The 18,133-nt window shown below is 48.2% G+C and overlaps 1 protein-coding gene across 3 annotated transcripts in view; it reads left to right on the top strand.

The window, feature by feature from the left end:
- Window positions 1-18,133, top strand: part of ZFHX3 (zinc finger homeobox 3) — a 665,450-nt gene that overhangs the window by 586,595 nt on the left and 60,722 nt on the right. For all 3 annotated transcript variants that reach the window (XM_069793179.1, XM_069793180.1, XM_069793182.1), the window contains one exon: window positions 878-1,109. In XM_069793179.1, coding sequence (XP_069649280.1) covers window positions 878-1,109 — 232 coding nt within the window. The remainder of the gene's footprint in view (window positions 1-877; window positions 1,110-18,133) is intronic.

The raw sequence follows: 18,133 nt of genomic DNA, 5'->3' as shown, positions 1-18,133 counted from the left end.
TCCTCTACTTGTGATAAGCCCTTACTGTGGGAATTAGGAAAGTTACTGTGAACTCTCAGCCCTGATGCTGCCTAAACTGAATGGAGGGCGGCTGTGCCGTGGCAGCCAAAGTAGCTATAAGCAGTGAATTCTTCCCTCTGGTTTTAAGAAACAATTGCTGCATCCTTGGGATCCATGACATAAAGAAGCTATTTGTTTCCCTGGTGGCATGGATCTCTGTGCCAGATGATTGATAGATTTTGTCAAATAATCAGGGTATGCTACTCTCAAATTAGCTATATTGGCTGCTATAGCACAGCTTCAGAGGGTGACAAGATTTTTTTTTCCAAGTGCTAACCTCTTGCCTAGATGCCAGGGAACAGCATGCTGGGTGATGGATAGGATGGCACATGCTCTGCGCTCTGCTTCCATATGCTGTATCCGGGACCTCTCGATCTAATGGGTTCATTGTGTTCTAGGATTGCTTTGGTTTTATTCTTCTTAGTTTTCAATGAGAATTTATCAAGTTTAATTTTATATGTTTGACATGAAGTTGGATCCCCTCCCAGGATAAGCTTTAAATACGAAAGAATTAGCCATGCGTAGGTTGTGAGTAGTTGTTAATGTTGGATCTGGTATTTTCTTTCACTGAAGGAGATGGTCTTGCCTATCTCGATTTTTGCTTCTGTGCTCATTTCAGTATGTTATGTTTTTCCTGCTTCTAAGCAGGAGAGCGCATGGTACCTTGAGAATAAACAGGCTTGATCTTACTGTGTCTTTGTCAAAATGTGGCTTCTTACTTAATTCCCAGGTGGCTTTTAGCAATTTACGGTGGACTAACCCAGGGAGACTGGAGATGATAAAGGAAATTCACATCTTTCTACTTTATTCTTCACAGCACCTTCAGCATCACGAGAGCGGGGTTGAGGGTGAAAGCTGCTATTATCACTGTGTCCTCTGTAACTACTCCACCAAGGCCAAGCTGAACCTTATCCAGCACGTGCGCTCCATGAAACACCAGCGGAGTGAAAGCCTGCGTAAGCTGCAGCGCCTCCAGAAAGGTCTGCCTGAAGAAGAGGAAGACCTGGGACAGATCTTCACCATCCGCAAGTGTCCAGCTGCTGAGGCTGGTGAGTGCTGCCTCCCTTGCATGAACAGGGTCGGGCTCTTGGCTCCTCTGCGTCACAGGATTTCAACAGCAGCATCTGACCCTCTGTGCAGTTTCATGGCAAGCTGAGTGACTTCCTTGTTTCTCTTCCCTGCTGTGGGGATGATGCTTATTGCTTATCAATAACATGTTATGGAAGTCCCGGCTGCCCTGAGGTAGGACAGGACCCCTGTTGTACCTGCAGTGTCCAGCATAGCTCTGCCTCACGGGACTTGTGACTGGTGGCTCTGAAGCACCAAATACTTACACACGTACTTCATTTTGTACTTGTAAGTGGTCCCCTCTGTTCCAGTGGAGCTAAACGCAATTTTGACGTGTAGGGTGTGTATGTTTGTTCACGTTAGTGTCTTCAACAGTGGAATATTGTATGAGCATCTAAAGATACGGTCACATTTGGACAACTCTAACAAGCTAGCGTACTGTACTTTTTGTAGATATTTTGCAGTGTGTCACGTGATGTCTTGAGCGCCAGAATGAACCTGTCCCAGCTTGTTCATTGATTTCTAGTATTTCAGCCATATTGGATTGGGAGGAGGCGCTGGTTGGAAGGGGTGGGCAGGAGAAGGGGCGAGTGTTCGTCTGTTTTCCATGTCTCCTCTTGACAGGGTGGATAACATGAAGGGCTCGGATGAAGCATTTGCTCATACAGAAAGGACAGATAATAGGAAAGGGATTGAAGCTGTGAATTTAGTAAGAGAAAATGTGCCTTAAAGGGGACAGTTAGGCTGGGCAAAACAGAAATTGTACCTTGTTTAATCATTTAAAGGGTTAAGAAGTTTTTTACATTAGGAAAAAGTAAGATCTCGTGAAGTCCTCTTTGGAGGGAGGAGGAGGAGAGCCTGCCCCAGTTGGCTGGTACATGTTCTGTCAGGGAGGTGAAGATGCTGGAGCTGGAGGGATGTCAGTGAAAGCCTTCACAACCCTCCTCTCAGCTTCAGCCAGGACTTTCCTCCACAACTGCTGTTGAAATGGCTAAGTCTTACAGGAAGGTGCTCTGAGGAACTGGCATTCTGCAATTAATGCACATAGAGACAAGGAAGGTGATCTTAGCTTAAAGGCGTTGAGAAAGGAAAGCAGCACCAGCTGGAGGAGAATACCTGTGGGTCTTAGAACCGTCTCTTGAATTAAGACCTGGGTTGCGTTGCTGTTACACGTGTTAGTAACAAGGATCTGAAGTACTTGCAAAACACCCGAAAAGTAAAACAGGAGACTTTTCATTAAGAGTTAAATTCAGTCTCATGGAAAAAAGTGACCGATCTGTGAACTCAGCAGCCCAGTGGAGTCGAGGGCATGGAATATGCTTTCCCAAAGGTCACGGTGACAGTGAAAGCGTGCTGTGGTTGCCACACCATCCCGGAGGGGACAGCAGCTCTTGCAGCCGTTCCGCTTCTCTACAATGCTCCGTTGTAGAAAAACAGTCAGATTTCGAAAGGATATGTTGACCAGTGTTGTATGGTTTGTGAGTTTTCTTAAAAGCAGAATGAACAGAGAGGAGAAACCATCTGTGCCCTTTTGTGATATACAGAACAATCTTGAAAATCTTTGTTTACTTTAGAAATTTTTGTTTACCTTGTCTTTTACTTTAGAAACCTTATCTTTCCCTATACGTCCGCCAGGATTATGACATTGCAGGTACTGAGAGTGCAGAAGCTGACTAGCTGAGAGGGAAAATGGTTTGTTGACCATTTAAAAAAAAACATGATTTTTTTTTTTTAACTAAAAGTCTTGACAAGTCACTGAAAGGAAATATTGGTTTAAAATTACTTTACTTTTTCAAATGGCTTAAGGTAATTTCCTTCAAGCTCGTTGGCTCTTCAGCAAAAACTGACAGCAAACAAGACACTAAGACTTTATCATATTTTATTTCAAAGGTTAAAAATACAAGTAAGAATAAAACTGTAGAATGCAAAGTGGGGGAACCTCTGAGCTGTTTTGCAGGTCTCTCTGACCTGAGATATTTAATTTCAAACACTCTTCCAACCCATTGTTGAGCAAGACTAAGCAGGCACTCCTCGCCGGCGCGCTGGTGGCTGCAGGCACGAGGCATTGCTCCGGTTATCCCTGCGGTGACAGGAGTAGGATTTGGGTGAGAGGCTGCAGTACCCCTGTGGGGGAGAACGGATGCTTTCGTCTCCCGTTTATTCTGATCCCATTACAGTATCAGAACATCAACTCGAATATAAAGCGGGGTGGCCCTGTCGCCCCAGGCCAGAGGCTGGGCTGAGGACATACACCGGGGAAGGTGCATGCCGCAATCTGGAACCCAGCAGCCCTGGTGGGTGCTGGTGGGTGCCCGGGCTGGTGCCTCCACTCCCGAGCATCAGGACAGGCGGGGGCACTGCCCGGCACCCAGGGGTGGTCCTCGTGGCGGGCAAGGTCAGGCTCTTGCAGGGCACAACAATAATTTGTGTCTCAGCTTCGATTTATTCAGTGTAGTTTCTTCACGCATAAAAAGATCTGCCTCAAACAGGCTGATTCTTCCCTGTTTTCTGTGACATTTAAACTTCCAGTGTTATAAAATGCTGCTGTTACTTATTATTCAGCTGGCTGTTGCTTTTCTGTAGTTCTGGGTGTCAGCAATGTGCAGCAGGAATACGCACATACCTAGGCTTAAATTCACACTTCTGATGTGTTTGTTTTTTCTTGGTTTTGAACTTTGCCAGTGTGTTTGGCTGTTAGACCTGTTCAGGAGAGCAGCACATGCTACTCAGTGAGGCTTCACTGACGGGTCTTCCCAGCACAACGCTGCCAGCGTGGGGAACGCTCTTCCTTTGTGGCAGGGCTGCACTTGGGGTTTGCAGCTGGCTCTCCACATTTCTTCCTCCTGTATAATACGGTGGTGTCTCTACTGTATCCCCATTATGTTTTTTATTGTTTTTTTCTGAGGGCTAGGTGGACTTTCCTCACTGCCTTGTGACGAGGAGTCTCTGGTCGTAACAGATAACACAAGAAAGTCTTCCCTGTGTTTTGGACACCTTGAGCAGAAAGTGCTTTTCTGATCTGTGACATGTCTCTGTCAGGGGGCCCAAAGGGATAGTGACTTTTTTGCTGGTTTGCTGCATTACAAGTGCAGTGGTTTGTTTTGATGCTGCTGTTAACTCCCTGGTAATCATCACTGTGATTCTCTCTCCCCTTCTAGTTAATTATATTTGTTTTGAATTCAGTTTACCTACAAATACAATACCAGCTTGTGTTTTTTTTCCAAAGTGAGTCCCCTTTTGTTATCACTGCTCTTTCTGAGGACTCTTAAAACACGTCAGTCCTCGCCGCTTTTCTACCTTCTGCAAAACTCCTCGCTGGGAGGGTGGCCCAGCCCTGGACCGGCTGCCGGGGGAGGTTGTGGAGTCCCCGTCCCGGGAGGTGCTTGAAACACGACAGGCAAGGCTGAGGCCCTGAGCCGGACCTTGACGAGCGCCCGTCTTCTCTCCTTGTAGAACTGCAAGTGCTCAGGGCAGGGCTGAGCTGGCAGAAAACCGTTCCCTTCTTGTGCTGGTCTGTTTTCTTGCTGGGCTGGCTGGCCAGCTGCTGGTTTGCCTCAGCAGTAGTAGGAAACATCATCCCTCTCCTCGCTCTTCGGTCTGGTGTGCTGTGACCAACAGCAAGCAGGCACGAGGGATCACAGTGTAAGGGGACGGTGGGGTCCAGCCTGCTGCTGCTGCTTCCAGGGCAGACCCCTGGGCCAACCGTGATCCAAGGCGACGACCCTGCTGCTGGAGACCTTTGTGGCTTTGCTAGAAACGCTGAAAGATTCTTCACTGCTTTTTTCTTTCCTTAACTTCATCCAGTTTGTGCCAATCTCCTCATCCCCAGCTTTACGTAAAGTTGCTGGTTGCAGTAAGGAGAGGTAGCTCAGCCTTGTGTTCAGTGGGACTGCGCAGACCGAGTGAGTGGAGTTGCCCTGTTCCCCTTCCCACTCCGTCCTGTGTGCTCTGTGGCAGAGAGCAGGTGCTGGGGTTAAATGCCGTGTCTGTCTGTGTGTACGTACTTGCCGGTGTGTGCAAGCATGTAGGAAAAAGCATGGCTGTCTTTGGGGCGGTGCGTAGATATTTGCTTGTACAGATGCATCTCAATCTGTTGGAAGAGAGTGTCTGATCATACCTTAATTAGTCCTCTAACAATCTACAAAGGTCAGTGCCAATTGCCTGTTCATTTACATTCGTAATTGTGATGGTTCTTGATTGCACATTAGTTGCAACTCATTCCCTCCCACTCCACAGAAAACACATGCAGCAGCCTAAGCAACAGCCTGGTAGACACAAGAACCTTTGTCTCTGCTTGTGCCAGCAGCACAGCCTTCACTGAAACTTTTGTGTCTTTTATGGAGGAGAAGCTACACTCCACTTCCAGTAAAGGAATGATGAAGTCGTTGGCAGAGAAATTATATGGACATCAGGCAAGAAACACAGTCCTCCTTGAACTGGATAATTAAAGACAATTAAACTTTTCTGCTTGCTCTGAGAAGTGTGCTAATTATGCAGGAGACAGGGAAGTAGGCCCAGGCTGGACGTTCAGCTGTTTTGTTGATCAGAAAGAATACAGCTTTAGGGGTGGAGGTTTATTTTCCTCTATGGGGTATTTTTGGACATCTATTGCTGTAGTATCTGGGCTGCTGCCACTGCAGATGTCAGCCCCTTGCTGCAGAAGCATCTGTATAACGTTACTCATAAGCTAATTGATTTTTAATGATGGGGGTTTAGAGAAGAAAAAAAAAAACCCATAATAAAAAACAAAACGTTCTCAAGATGTAGGGATGGATGCACTTACGACTCATTAGATAATGATATAAATAAGAGTGAAACAACCTGCACCAAATTTTCATTCTGGCTTTGAAAGTGTTTCCTTCTAGAAGGCATGGAGCCCAGGCAGCCCATTTTATATCTCGGACCGCCGTACGCGGAGTAGCCGGTCCAGAGTGGGACTGCAGCTTTGTCTGAGGCATGTGTTGCACAGGGGAGTACGCAGCCCCCTGCTCGCTCTGTCGCATCGCTCTTCATGTGCCATCCACATGGCTGTGGATTTGTTACAGCCCCAGCTGCTGAGCCTGTTTCTCCTTAAGCAAGTGCCATTCATAATTCATCTGTTTCCTCCCTTACCTATTTCTTCTGAGTCCTCCTGTTTTCCATCTCCGTCTGCTTTCCCTTTCCATAGCTGTCCTCCTGTGGGAGCAGCAGAGGGGGTTTGCCCACTCTTCCCACTGGTGTCCCTCAGGTGTCCACGTTCCTCACCTGCACCAGAGTCCTGGGCGTCCCTGGCCAGGGACTGCTGCTTTGTGCAGCCACACAGGTCAGGCTCTGCCACGCTCCTCAAGTCAGGAGAAAGTCCTGTTTCTTGGGCTGAGCTTGACCTGAGCTGAGGTCCCTCAGGCAGAAACACTTGATGCTTGGGTTTTGCAGGAGAATAACTAGATCCAGAAGGGTCAGGTGGAGCTGAGGCAAGAGACCACCTAGAGTTTTATGATGCCCATGAGTTTCATTTTGATCATCCTCTCGTATGAGTCCTGAATTTGTTGGCATCTTTGAAGGGAAACATATTTCAGCAGATGTGAATGCAGAGGACAATTTGCATGGCCAAGGAGCTGTGTTGGTACAAGCAAGCTGTGCAGTGCCTCTGTGGCAGGAGGAGAGGTTCCTGCCCCGAGGCACCATCAGCTGAGGCTGAGACCGCCCTGCGTTGTCCAAGGAGGGAGCAGAGCACAGCAAGGAAAAAGTGTGTGCCTTTCTCCTTCTCCTTTTCCAAGGCAGATTGAATACCTCAGTCTGGACACAGTCTGTGGGACTGTTGAGAATGCTTTTGAAAAAACAACAACAAAAAATGTGGCAAGTGAGCCCAAAAAAGTCAAATTTGTTGATCTTTACAGTTGTGCTGGAGGCCATTACAGAGCTTTGTGGGATGAATAAGATGACTTGTGGAAAAGTCATGTGGTATTTAGTGGGAAATGCTGACCATTTCTCAACTCTGTGAGTCATCCTATAGACATTTTACAAAGCTTTGTAACTTTAACTGTGAAAATCTGTAGGAAGGCTAAAAATAAAGGAATATCTTCTACTCAGTGTAGCTCTAGATTTTTTTTTTCTTAGCACCACATACTTCTGGAGAAACTCTTTGTCCTTGTGGAGATGGGAGTGTTCCCCTAAGACCAGGCTAAGCCAGCCAGAGATACCACTGGTAGTTTTTGAAGAATTATTTTGCTGGACGCGTACCGCAAGGGGATGCCGCAGTCTCTCCATTTCACCACAGAGAACCAATCCCCTATGGTGGACATACTGCTTCAGCAATCCTGCTAATCTCTGCCAAATCCTTAGCAGCCATCTTCTTCCAACACACAAAGTCATTGTTGGGTCCCTCGCGTGTGAAGAGTGAGGGCAGGCTCTCTGGAAGCCGTTGCTAAACTCGGCCAAGCGCAGTCAAAAGCCCCTTTGTTAGGGCAGGAAAGGGGCTGGGGGGGGCTGTCAGCAGGAGGATTGCTCCCTGCCCATCTTCCCGTGCCTGGCCTTACTGGAGCATCCATGCTGCTCGCTCTGCCGGCAAATGGAGAGGGACTGGCCACCCTCCCCACTCCAAACAGGTTGATTACAATTATATAGAGGAATACCTTTACTGTAAACCTCTGTTCTGGTAACCCCGTGAAAGCTGCTGGCTCCCAGAGCTCCCTGGGAGGAGGGGATACCTCGTGGCTCCCGCTTTTCCCCTCTTCTGCCGCCCGGGCAGAGGTGGGTGCACTGTCCATCCATGTCTTCCTCATATTTCAGTATTCGACCTTCGGAAGGGCTGTGAACTGTAGACTGAAATCAGGATGTGAATTTTTAATGAAACCAAGTATGTAAACAGAACTGAGGTATAGCTAGAGCAGTTGCCAGATGAGAAAACCCCATGTGGTATAAAAATAGCAGTCACCAAACTCAGCTTGGCTCTGCCTGTGGTGCTTGTAGACAGCTGGATGCTCATATGGTGCTTGCACCTCTCTTTTCACTCTGAGTCATATGAAACACTTTGCTAATGTTCCTCTTCCTTAAAAGCAGTTTTCTAGCTGCACCAGGGATGCGAAGGCATTGCCGTCAGGAGAGAGGTGATGGTAAATGGGAACAGAAGCAAGTTCCCGTGTGATCAGGAGCAGATTTGTTCATGAAACACTCAGGATGTGGTTTGCAGCATGAAAAAGTTTCTCTTAGACAAAAAGTCTCTATTCAGCAGAAGGGAGGATTGATGTCAGCCACATTTGTCAGTTTAAATTTGTGACTTAGAAGTCCCACAGCATGCGTTATCTTCTTCCTTGAGGCGGAGGCATTGCTCTCTGAATTCCCCTCTCTCCTGTCCAGGTTCTCCAGTTTCTCCCTTCCCTTGGTGGCCGTGGCCCGGGCTTAGGAATTCTGGTCAGCCCAACTGTAAAATGAAGTGAAACACGTGGTGGAGAAAGGGGAAGGGGTTCCTCCACAGAAATCTCCTGTGAGGGGAACCGTCATCCTGTTATTTTCCCACCTTGAAGAGTGGGCAACCATGCAAGACATTTCTCATTCACAATCATCAAGCATGGAGTAATTATTAATGTAATTTGTTACAACAGGGATGCGAGACGCTCCTTTGGAGTGGATTTTTCATTATTGCAGGATCTGTACTTCCAGTGGAAATTTAAGACTTTTGAAATGAAAATGGGTAATGCCAAATGATACTTCTCCCTGTTTGAAATAACTCAAATTTATTAAGATCTGATGTCCTCCACTTGGTCTCGATTAAAGAAAATGTGGTCATTGCTAATGCTGGAGAAACATGCATGTTGCTCTCCTACATCTGATAGAGGTAATGGAGGGTTTCAGAAAGGAGTAATTAGTTTGCTTTTGTAAGCCTCTCTCCACTTTTCCGTGGGACTTAATTGCACACAACAATTAAAAACTTCCCAAAGCAGATTGCTTGTACAGTGTCTGCAGGAGGACAGCGTACAGCATTTATACTATAGCATCTACTACCCAAAAACACACTACCAACTCTGGCTCTGCTAGCAATGCACAGATTTATCTGGCTGGAGTGTGTGGCCCTTGCAGAGGGCTAGGGAAGAGCAATGCGCAAGGTGCACGCTGAGGGATTTGGTGTAAAATTTCCCACCTGGTGCAAGCAAGAGGTCCAAAATGATGTTCTGCATGTCATCTCCCCCCACTGCCCCTGCCTCTTACGGCTGGAGAAGCTCCTCTGGTCTTGTGCTGCTGCCAGTCATCCTCTCCTCCTCAGAACGAGATTCCTTCCTCTGGTGTTTTAACAGCTAACCTCGTTTCGCATGCTACCCCTTGCCATTTCCAGGCTTGTCCTTGATTGACACATTTAATAATCTGCCAACCCAAATGACAATCTGAGCTCCTGTGTGCAAACATCAAATGCTGCCCAGCTTCATTAGCTTCTCTCAGGCTTTTTACCTCTCTCTCGCTCCCCGCAACCCAATATTGTCTTTTCCCAATACGTTATCTGTAACCCCCTGAAGGCAGCAGCCTGCTCGGTCTTTGTTTCCCAAGTGTTGCATGTAAACCCAACCAAATCATCAGCACGTGCCTCGTCAAAGAGGTGCTCGGCGTGCGTTGCAGCAGCCCAGCCGCAGCAGGTCCTTGGGAGGGGGCCAGGAGGGCCGTTGGGTGCTGTGTCGCATGCACCCAGCTTTCTGCCGGGGGCTGTTTCCTACAGCTGGGGGTGCGCAACAGCTTTGTTGTCTGAAGAGGAAATCCGTTTCTGTCATCTCATCCTCACACGTAGGGAGTAAGACAAGCTATTGTCCTGTTTTGAGAAAACATTCACCCATGGTGCAATAACATACGTGAAATAGCAACAAAGAGGAAAACAGCTCTTGGCGATATGTATGTTAAGCTGATTAAACTCGCAGTTCCCCTTTACTGCAGCATTTCTGATCTCTGTGCCAACCCCACCAAATACCCCCACATGCAGGATTATCGTCTTGTTTTCCGAGATCTCATGTCATGTGTGTTCGTTTAAAGCAGGAGGACAGCTTGTTGCGTTCCCCTTTGTTGTTCTGCTGAACTTTGGAATTTTTTCATTTTTTGTGTGGATTGCATGGCTTAAGGACCTTTTACCTTTCCAGCAAGTTCCTGATGGGAATCGTGGTACTTCTGCGCAGGGTCTCTCCTTTGGAGGATGGCCAGAGGCTGGGCAGATAGCAAACTCTCTTCTTCATGGCTGGACAGAGAGGCGGGTGGAAACTTTTGGTTCTGCTTTAGTTTCATATTGCTTTAATGGTTATCAAAAATGCAGTAAATGTACTTCTCACAGCCATGGGTCAGGGTTGCTGTACACAGTTAGCTCCTTTGGAAGGTCTGAAGACATGAGGAAATCTACATGCTTTAAGAAAGTCAGTCCCTTTAGGGGACTTCTCGGTTCCAGTATTATTCTGTAGCATCGTTTGTAACTGTTCCCTCCTTGCGTCCTTTCCCCTTTTCCTCCACCCAGATTTTGGAGAACGCTACTGCATCTTTCTGTCTTTGTGCATATGGGACACCATGGGACTGTTAGGGTCTGGCTTCGCAGAATGCAGGGATGAAGTTGGTTCCCCTTTAATATCTGGCAGAGACAGATTTCCTTTGTTGTTTATTTTTTGGGGTTGGTTTTGAGTTTAAAGTAAAAAGCAGTTGTGCCTTAGCTCTGTTCTGACCAACCAGCAGTGAATAGATAATCTCTAAAGGATATGAAAGGTTTAATCATTTTAATTTTGTTTTTATTAAAGTTTATCGTGACTTTTTTCATGTGCCCCTGGTAAAGCGGGGGGGTAACAGAAATCTACACAAACCCCCAAGCATTCGCTTAATGAAACTCTCTAATGGGAGGCGCCTGGCGGGAAGGAAGTGGTTAGATAGCTGGGCTGGGGAAGGCAGACCAAAGGCATGCTGTAATATCACTGAAACGTGGCAGGAATCTCATAAACTCCCCATCTAGCTCCAGCAGACACTTGTCACTGGGAGCTCATGGCTTTCATTAAGCAGAAAGAGAGGAAGCTCTGACGGCTGACTTGTTCCAGAATGTTTTTCTTGTTCGGCTGCATCTTAAAGCCCTTTCCACTTAAATAAAGGGGAAAACATCACCAGATGCTGTAGTAAAACACTGGGAAGCTCCTGGTCCCTCTCCTACTCTAGTTTTTTCTCCCCATCAAAACAAACTCCAGAGCCAGACTGAAACCAGGTTGTCAGAGCACAGCGTGTCTCCTGAGCTCAAGCAGCTGCTGTTTCCTTTAGGACAGAAGAGTTGCGTCCCTGTCCTTGCGGTCTCGCCCTTGGTACTGAGTTTGGTCACCAAAAGCCCTGCTGTGGTGCTGGCTGCACCTTCTGTTTCTCTTCCCTGTTTCTCTTTTGTCCTTTCCAGTTTTAGAATAGGGAACGCTTTTCTTGAGGACTTCAAGGTGGTTGTTGCAGTGGTGCTGGTTAAATTCAAGACTGAAGGGCTCTCCCTTTTGGGGGTGAATCAGTAAAGCCTTGAAGATGTTGCAGGTTGAACAGCAGTAGGTGCTGCAGCCCTGTCTCAAGATGTGTTGGAGAAGGGTTAGATATCAGTGTGGGCGACACAGGTTTCATATTAGCAGCAAATTCAGCTCATGTCTCATCAGCACAACTATGCTGCTTCTGTCCCAACCTCGCACTTGCTCAAGTGCTGTGTCTGGGTCTGCTGCTTTGACGTTCTGGTGGTAAGGAGGAAAAGAAACCTTCCAAAAACTTAGACACACACGCTCCAGCAACTGTTCCTCCACTGTCAACCCTAATTTATGATGTTCATCTCCATAGTATTGCATGGTAGCAGCACATCTCCAGTATCTTTCCTACAGGTTTGACTGTTGTAGCCATTGCTGCACTGCTGTTTTTTCCCTTTCTACACTGCTTGGCTTCAAATTAAATACATGTGGAACGAACATGCCTTCATCTGTGTTAACAGGTTAATGAGTTTAGAGGGTTGCCTCACTTGCATGCTTTTGTTGGTGTATTAGCTCGGAGTCTCTTGTCCTGTTCTGCTGTTGACCTGAGCTGAAAGGGTCTGGAGCTCCAGCACGGAGAATTGCTGATACCTTGATACCTTCTGTCCTACTAATTTGCCTAATAACACATTAGGTGGGGACAGTGGCAGAAAGAAATGTTCAGTCACGTTCAACTGGGCACAGGCTTTGTGTTCAAAGGCAATGAGGATATTTAACTTGTTTATAAGTAAACAGTGGAGTAGGGTGAGGAGGGGCCGTGAGAGGGAAACTACCTGCCAGGCTTCACGCTCAAGCCCTTGCTGAGGAGCTGCTGTACGGCAAGGTCCAGCAGCTGGGCTTGGCAGTTGCTGATCCCTGGGTGTAATTACTGATACAGAACGAGAACTCTGCTTCAAACCAACTGCCTCGCTGGATGCTGTGTGAAACAGAACAAACCTCCAGCCTGGTCTGTTGGCACTGCTCATGCTTCCTAGGTTTTCCTCTGCTCCTCGTGTGGAGGTGCCGCCATGCCCCACTGCAGCATCCCGGTGTCCTGCAGGGCATGGCGACCAGACAGACCCTACTGGCCTTACGCTGCCTGCCCAGTTGTGCAGCCCCAGCGCAGAAGAATGCTGGGCCCGTGCCAGGAGGAGAGGTATGAAACATAAGCAGGACCCCAAACTGCCAGATGGTACTTCAGGGTTTGCTGCAGCTCCACCCACGCTTGATTTTGGTATCTCTGTGGTGGGCAGCCTGAAGTCTCATGTAACAACTCCTGAAGAGCACTGGTAGGTTTGGGAGCGTGGCGTTCTGCGAGTTCCTCTCTGCTCGGTCATACAGGGTCATCCTTAAGGAGTGTCAGAGGCTGAGACCATTTCCCTGGGATGGGGTTTGCCTTGGCCACGTGCTTGGTTTTTGTGTCACGGCAGCACCTCTGTGAGGTGCCAGAGTTTCCAGGATTCCCTTCCGCTCTGCTGTTTCCTGCCCATCTGCACGTGTCGTCAGCAGTGAACCTTTCTGGCTGATTTCTGTGATGGGGGATAAAAATGAAAGTTGTGCTTGAAGCCAGGCATCTTCTCCAGACTTCTCAGAAACAGGGTTAACTCCTCTGTGACGCTGACACCAAAAACGTGTTGCAATGCCACCAGTCCTGGCCAAGGACTGCGGTTTCCTTTCTGGAGGAAGCATCAGCAGGGTGTCAGGAGGTGGTGGGCAAGAGCTCGTCAGCTCGAGGGGGCCCATGCCTACTTCTGAAGGTCTTGCCCTGTAACTGATAGCTCACAGTCCAGTTTGGCAAGACGCTCCTAGGCAGAAATGCCAAGCTTGTTTTCCTTCTATGGTTTCATTGCAGTGTAAGAAGAACAGGGAAAGAGGATGTGGGGTGATTTGTGTTTCTCGAGAGGTATATACACAGACTGGATGGAGTCTACCTCAGTGTAGCTGTAATTCTGCATTTTTCCCTTTCTTCTGAAAATGTTGCACTTTTTATAATTAAAAGTTCTTTTAAAAGGTTATCTGAGCCAGTCTAAACATAGAGCTCTACCTGAGACTGGCTGAGGCAGTACCAGGTGTCCTGGGCTGTGATGGTGTGTCCTGGGGAAAACAAATCCACCCTTTCTGTGAACTACACGGTTTAGATGGATGCAAAGGATGCTTTTACGGAACTGTTTCTGTTCCTCGCACAGGACATTTACACCAGATTTCTGGTCTCCAGCTCCATCTTTTCATCAGAGAGGAAACTGCAGGACAAAATCCCTTCATACCTCCTCCTGTGGTGCTTTTGCACCACTGGTTGTAGCAGAACCTGCCTATGTATTTTCTGAGACGGACAAACTTCTGTCTAGGTGTTTTAATGCCAATAATAATGGGAAAGTCACTGCATGAGCCTGTGGAGGATGTAAGTCAGGGTCCAGAAGCAACCTCTGGGCCTTGGATTAGCAAAGACACTGAGCCCACGCTAGCTTTGTCCTTCACGTTTTAAACGTTTTTGACTTACAGATTATAAAAATGTTGCTAATTTGTTTCAGCAGTTCTTAGAGATGTTAAAAGATGGGACTGAAACTCCAGAATTCTGGACAACGTCACAGTTCTGACATGGATCAATAAAAATAAGTTACTACTCAATTTAGGGTTTCATCCATAGAACAAGAAGAATATTGGCTTACTCTTCAGGGTGGTTGTGAAACTGAATTCCTTGACATTTGCCATGTGCTTTTCGATCATTGGAAGGGAGAGGTAGAGTTCTTCTCATGATCTTTTTTTCGGGTCTTCAGAGACAGAAAATTGTCCTTCCAAGTGCCAAACCTGCAAGGAGAGTGCTGTCAGCCATACCACTTGTTGCTGTGACCAGAGCAGGCTTCTTTCTCAACTGGTCAGCCAAAACAGTTCCAAAGAGAGAAAGCAAGCATGGCAGAGCTTTTCCAAAGTTTGCACACTCAGACCTGTAGCATCAGCACACTAATGTGCCATCCTGTTTGGAAGGTGAACTTGAAGCTTGTTGCCACTGAACATGCTGATTTGGGGTTACAGTGTAGGCTTCATTGCCCTGTACAAGAGATCCATTTGCTTATAAAAGCTGATGCAAGTCCACAGGGTCATGCTCAATGCTGGAAGAGAATGTCCTGCACCTTTCTTCCTGTCAGGGAATATCCCCGCAGAGCATCAATTCCTTTCCTGTTTGCTTCTGTCTTTTCCTTGTCCTGATTCTCTCGTGATTCACTCTGCTGCAGGAGCACATGTCTGATGGTCTTTATCTAACTGGCAGGACTGGAAGAGGAGAGTGGCTGACCTAAACAAAAAAGTGCTTTGAGATCTTTGTTCAGAGGAGGCATTATGAAAATGGAAAGTCTTCTCATCCTGCAGCTCATTTGTTAGGATTATAGACTTAATTGCAAGAGATACAGAGCTTGGTTTCTGAAATTGATTTTGTTTTTCTTTAAGAGCCATAGGCAAAATGAGATTGTATATGTTATCAATGGGATGATTTGTGAAACAGGGTTTTACAGCAGCTGGCACAGGGCTAGAAGCAACCCCTGGCCTGACCCAGTCCAGCATTTTCACTGCTGTTAAGCGTACTTTGACGTGCATGTCAGGAGAACGCTCTCCTGTGTACTCGCTAGTGGTCCGGTATTTGCCTGTATTTCTCAAATATGCTTGCTTCCTTTTCATTCTGTAAGGCCTATTGATCCTCTGGTGATGACATTAAAGTCCTCAGAACTGCCTAAGAAGGAGCCACCACACGCATTTATTTTTCCACTAAAAACTTGAGATTGTTTAATAACGTGTCTGCCAACGCCAATGTCTTGCTCTAGCTGCTTCAGAAGGGAATTTGGGGACCCGTAAACAAATAATAACCTACCTCAAATAAAGGTCTCATCCTTATTCCTACTAAAATTTAGTTCATGCCCTTAAGCAAGAGGGTTTCTATTTCTTCCAAATAGTCAGTTTGCTTTTCTAAGTTGTACATCTTTATGCCCTTGCCATACATTTTGTTTTGACCTCACTGATTTCTTGAGGCCACGAGTTCCAAAGGTTAATTGGGAGCCGTAAGAGAAAGTATTATCCGTATTTGCTTCAAATTTGCATTTTTTCCAAGTTCATTGTCAGTCCTCCAGAGACTGTAGGATGAGAGGAGCAGTATTGGTCCAGCTCCCTTGAACCAACCTTCATTTGATGCTCCTGTAAAGGCAGCCTTACTTCTTTTCAGACCAAGCAGCCCAATCATCTCCTCCTTTTCTGTGTAGGTACCTCTTCCTACCCCTTTTTTCAGCCTTTTCATTCATCTGCGGCCACTTCATTAAATAAATGACAGCGTTTAATTTTTTTGTCCCGTTCCACACGTGTTCTAACGTGTTGTTTCTTCCCCATGCAGTGTCAGATGCAGATTTCCTTTGGTCTGCCTGCAGGGATGTCCTGGCCTTTCTGAAGCTGGCACGATGCACCACGTACATCCCCGCTTAGTGCCCTCACTGGTCCTGCATTGGGCCCCAAGCCCTTAAATCCCAGCTTGCTCCTGGAATGGTGCATGCAGGGCCCCTGCACGGCCCCTGCTATCGCTCACCAGGCTCAAAGGGACAGAAAGTGGGGATGGACTGAGCGTGACTTGCGAGCGTTTTTCTTTGCTTTTCTGATTTGCTGGTATTCATGCAGGGCAGACGCTTCTGCTCCTTTTCTGGGAACTACTCTCTCATTTGGTTACCAATTAAGCTGAAGCGTTCTGGCCTTTTCCATCCTCCTTTTTATTGTTATGAAGGGTGAATTAGGGCTTGGTGTTTAGGATTGTTCTCTGGCCTCCGCTGCTACTTTGCTGCCTCCTTTGTGGCAAAACAATGGCATTAATTTTGGCCTTTGCAGGCAGGCAGGCAATCTGGCAGCGCACAGTGCCTGTCCGTTCCACTTCACTTGTGCAGCCACCTCTCCTTTCCACATCACCTACTCACTTTTCTCCTCCTATTCTTTTTTTTCCTCCCCTTTTGTGCGTGCGTGTGTGTGTGTGTGTGGTGTGGAGGATTGCTCGGAGTTTATTTTGTTCCAGTCTGGAAGGGGTTAGAGGTCACAGCCTGGATGCCGAGCGAAGGGAAGCAGGCATGTGGGCAATACGGAGCGAGCAGACCTTTCCCTGCTGCGCCTCGTTCCCTGAGCCAGTGCCTCGCTGTCCATTGTGGGTCTGATGAGACTGGGGGAGCGGGAGATGGGTCCTGCCCCCCTGTTACCCCTTCACCAGACAGTCCCTCTCCCAGGGCCTCAAGCGGTGTCGTGAGAAGGCAGTGACACGGGGAGGATGGAGAGCTCCTGGTTAGGGGACGGAGGGATGCCGACAATGCCCTGTAACCACAGGAGCGTGGCCGTGAGCGGCGGCGGGTGCTGGCGCAGACCCCTTGGGGGATCCTGAGCAGGCAGTGGTCCCGTGAAGCCTCCGCACGGGGCCAGAGCCGGGGCAGCAGAGGAGGGAGCCCGGCTGCTCTCTGCTCTGCCCCCGAAAGCAGCAGCAGCCCCGGTCCACCGCTGCTCAGAAAGGTCCCCGCAGGTGGCCGTGGGCCGGGTGCGGGCCACGCGTTCTGTCTGTGCCCCGCCAGCGCTCTGGGGCCCTTGTCCCCCCAGGCATCGCTTCCCGGTGGCCTTTGCCTAAACTCAGGAGGGTGGTTGAAGGAGTGGGCAGCTGCTGGGCAGCACTCGTGCTGGATCCTGGAGCCGCTTGGCAGCGAGCAGCCGCTACCGGCTCCACTCTGGATTTCCCCTTTCCCCTGATTGATGGCAAGGGAGGATGTGTGCGCGAGGTGAGGAGCGCGGCAGCAGCTCCCCGGGGTCACCGAGCACCCGCTCCCCGCCGTGCCATCCTCTCCCTCCCAGCTGTGTGCTTGGGGAGCATCAGAGACCCCTCGCTTCCCCCCCCTTGAAGTGGGATGCCCTGGTGGAAGCAATCCCAACCAGCCAGCCCAGACCTCCAGGTGACAAGCTTAGCCACCGGTGCGTGAACGGGCTATGGCAGTGACCAACTCACCTCCCTGCAGTTTTTTGGTCAGTGTTAAACTTTCTGTTTACACTTGTGCTACTGTTGTGCCAGCTGCTGAGGGGTGCAGCGTGCCAACCCGTACCCCATGGCCACTTGGCGGGCGCAAGGAGGAGAGCAGAGGCATGGGGTGCAGTGCCCAGGGCTGCAGGGCCAGGGATGGTGCTGGGTTCAGACCATCTCACGCAGGAGAGCAGCACTGGTGAAAGGGAAGGAAGGAAAAGAGGTTTCACCGTGATCACCAGGATCATCCTAAAATAGCAGAAAGAGGAAGATACTGAAAAGGCAGGAAACATCCATATGTCAAGGATGTGCTGTTGGAAAGGTGCAGTGGGGTTTTGCAGTGCCTGTCACTGGCATAGAGTGTCAAGCCCTCCAAAACTGGGTACCATTAGAGAGGAAGGATTGAGAGCTGGGGCAAGGAAGAAGATAACTTCTAGCCCGAAAAGGTAATTAATGCGAAATGAGAGGCTCCTGTCACATTGAAGGCTGCTCCAAGTGGTGCAAGTTTCAGAGGGAAAGACTCAAAAAAAGAAAAGAACGGCAA

Source organism: Haliaeetus albicilla, chromosome 10 (assembly GCF_947461875.1).
Source record: "Haliaeetus albicilla chromosome 10, bHalAlb1.1, whole genome shotgun sequence".
Classification (NCBI taxonomy): Eukaryota; Metazoa; Chordata; class Aves; order Accipitriformes; family Accipitridae; genus Haliaeetus; species Haliaeetus albicilla.
Note: the sequence above shows the minus strand (reverse complement) of the source record. Positions and strands in the feature narration are given on the sequence as shown.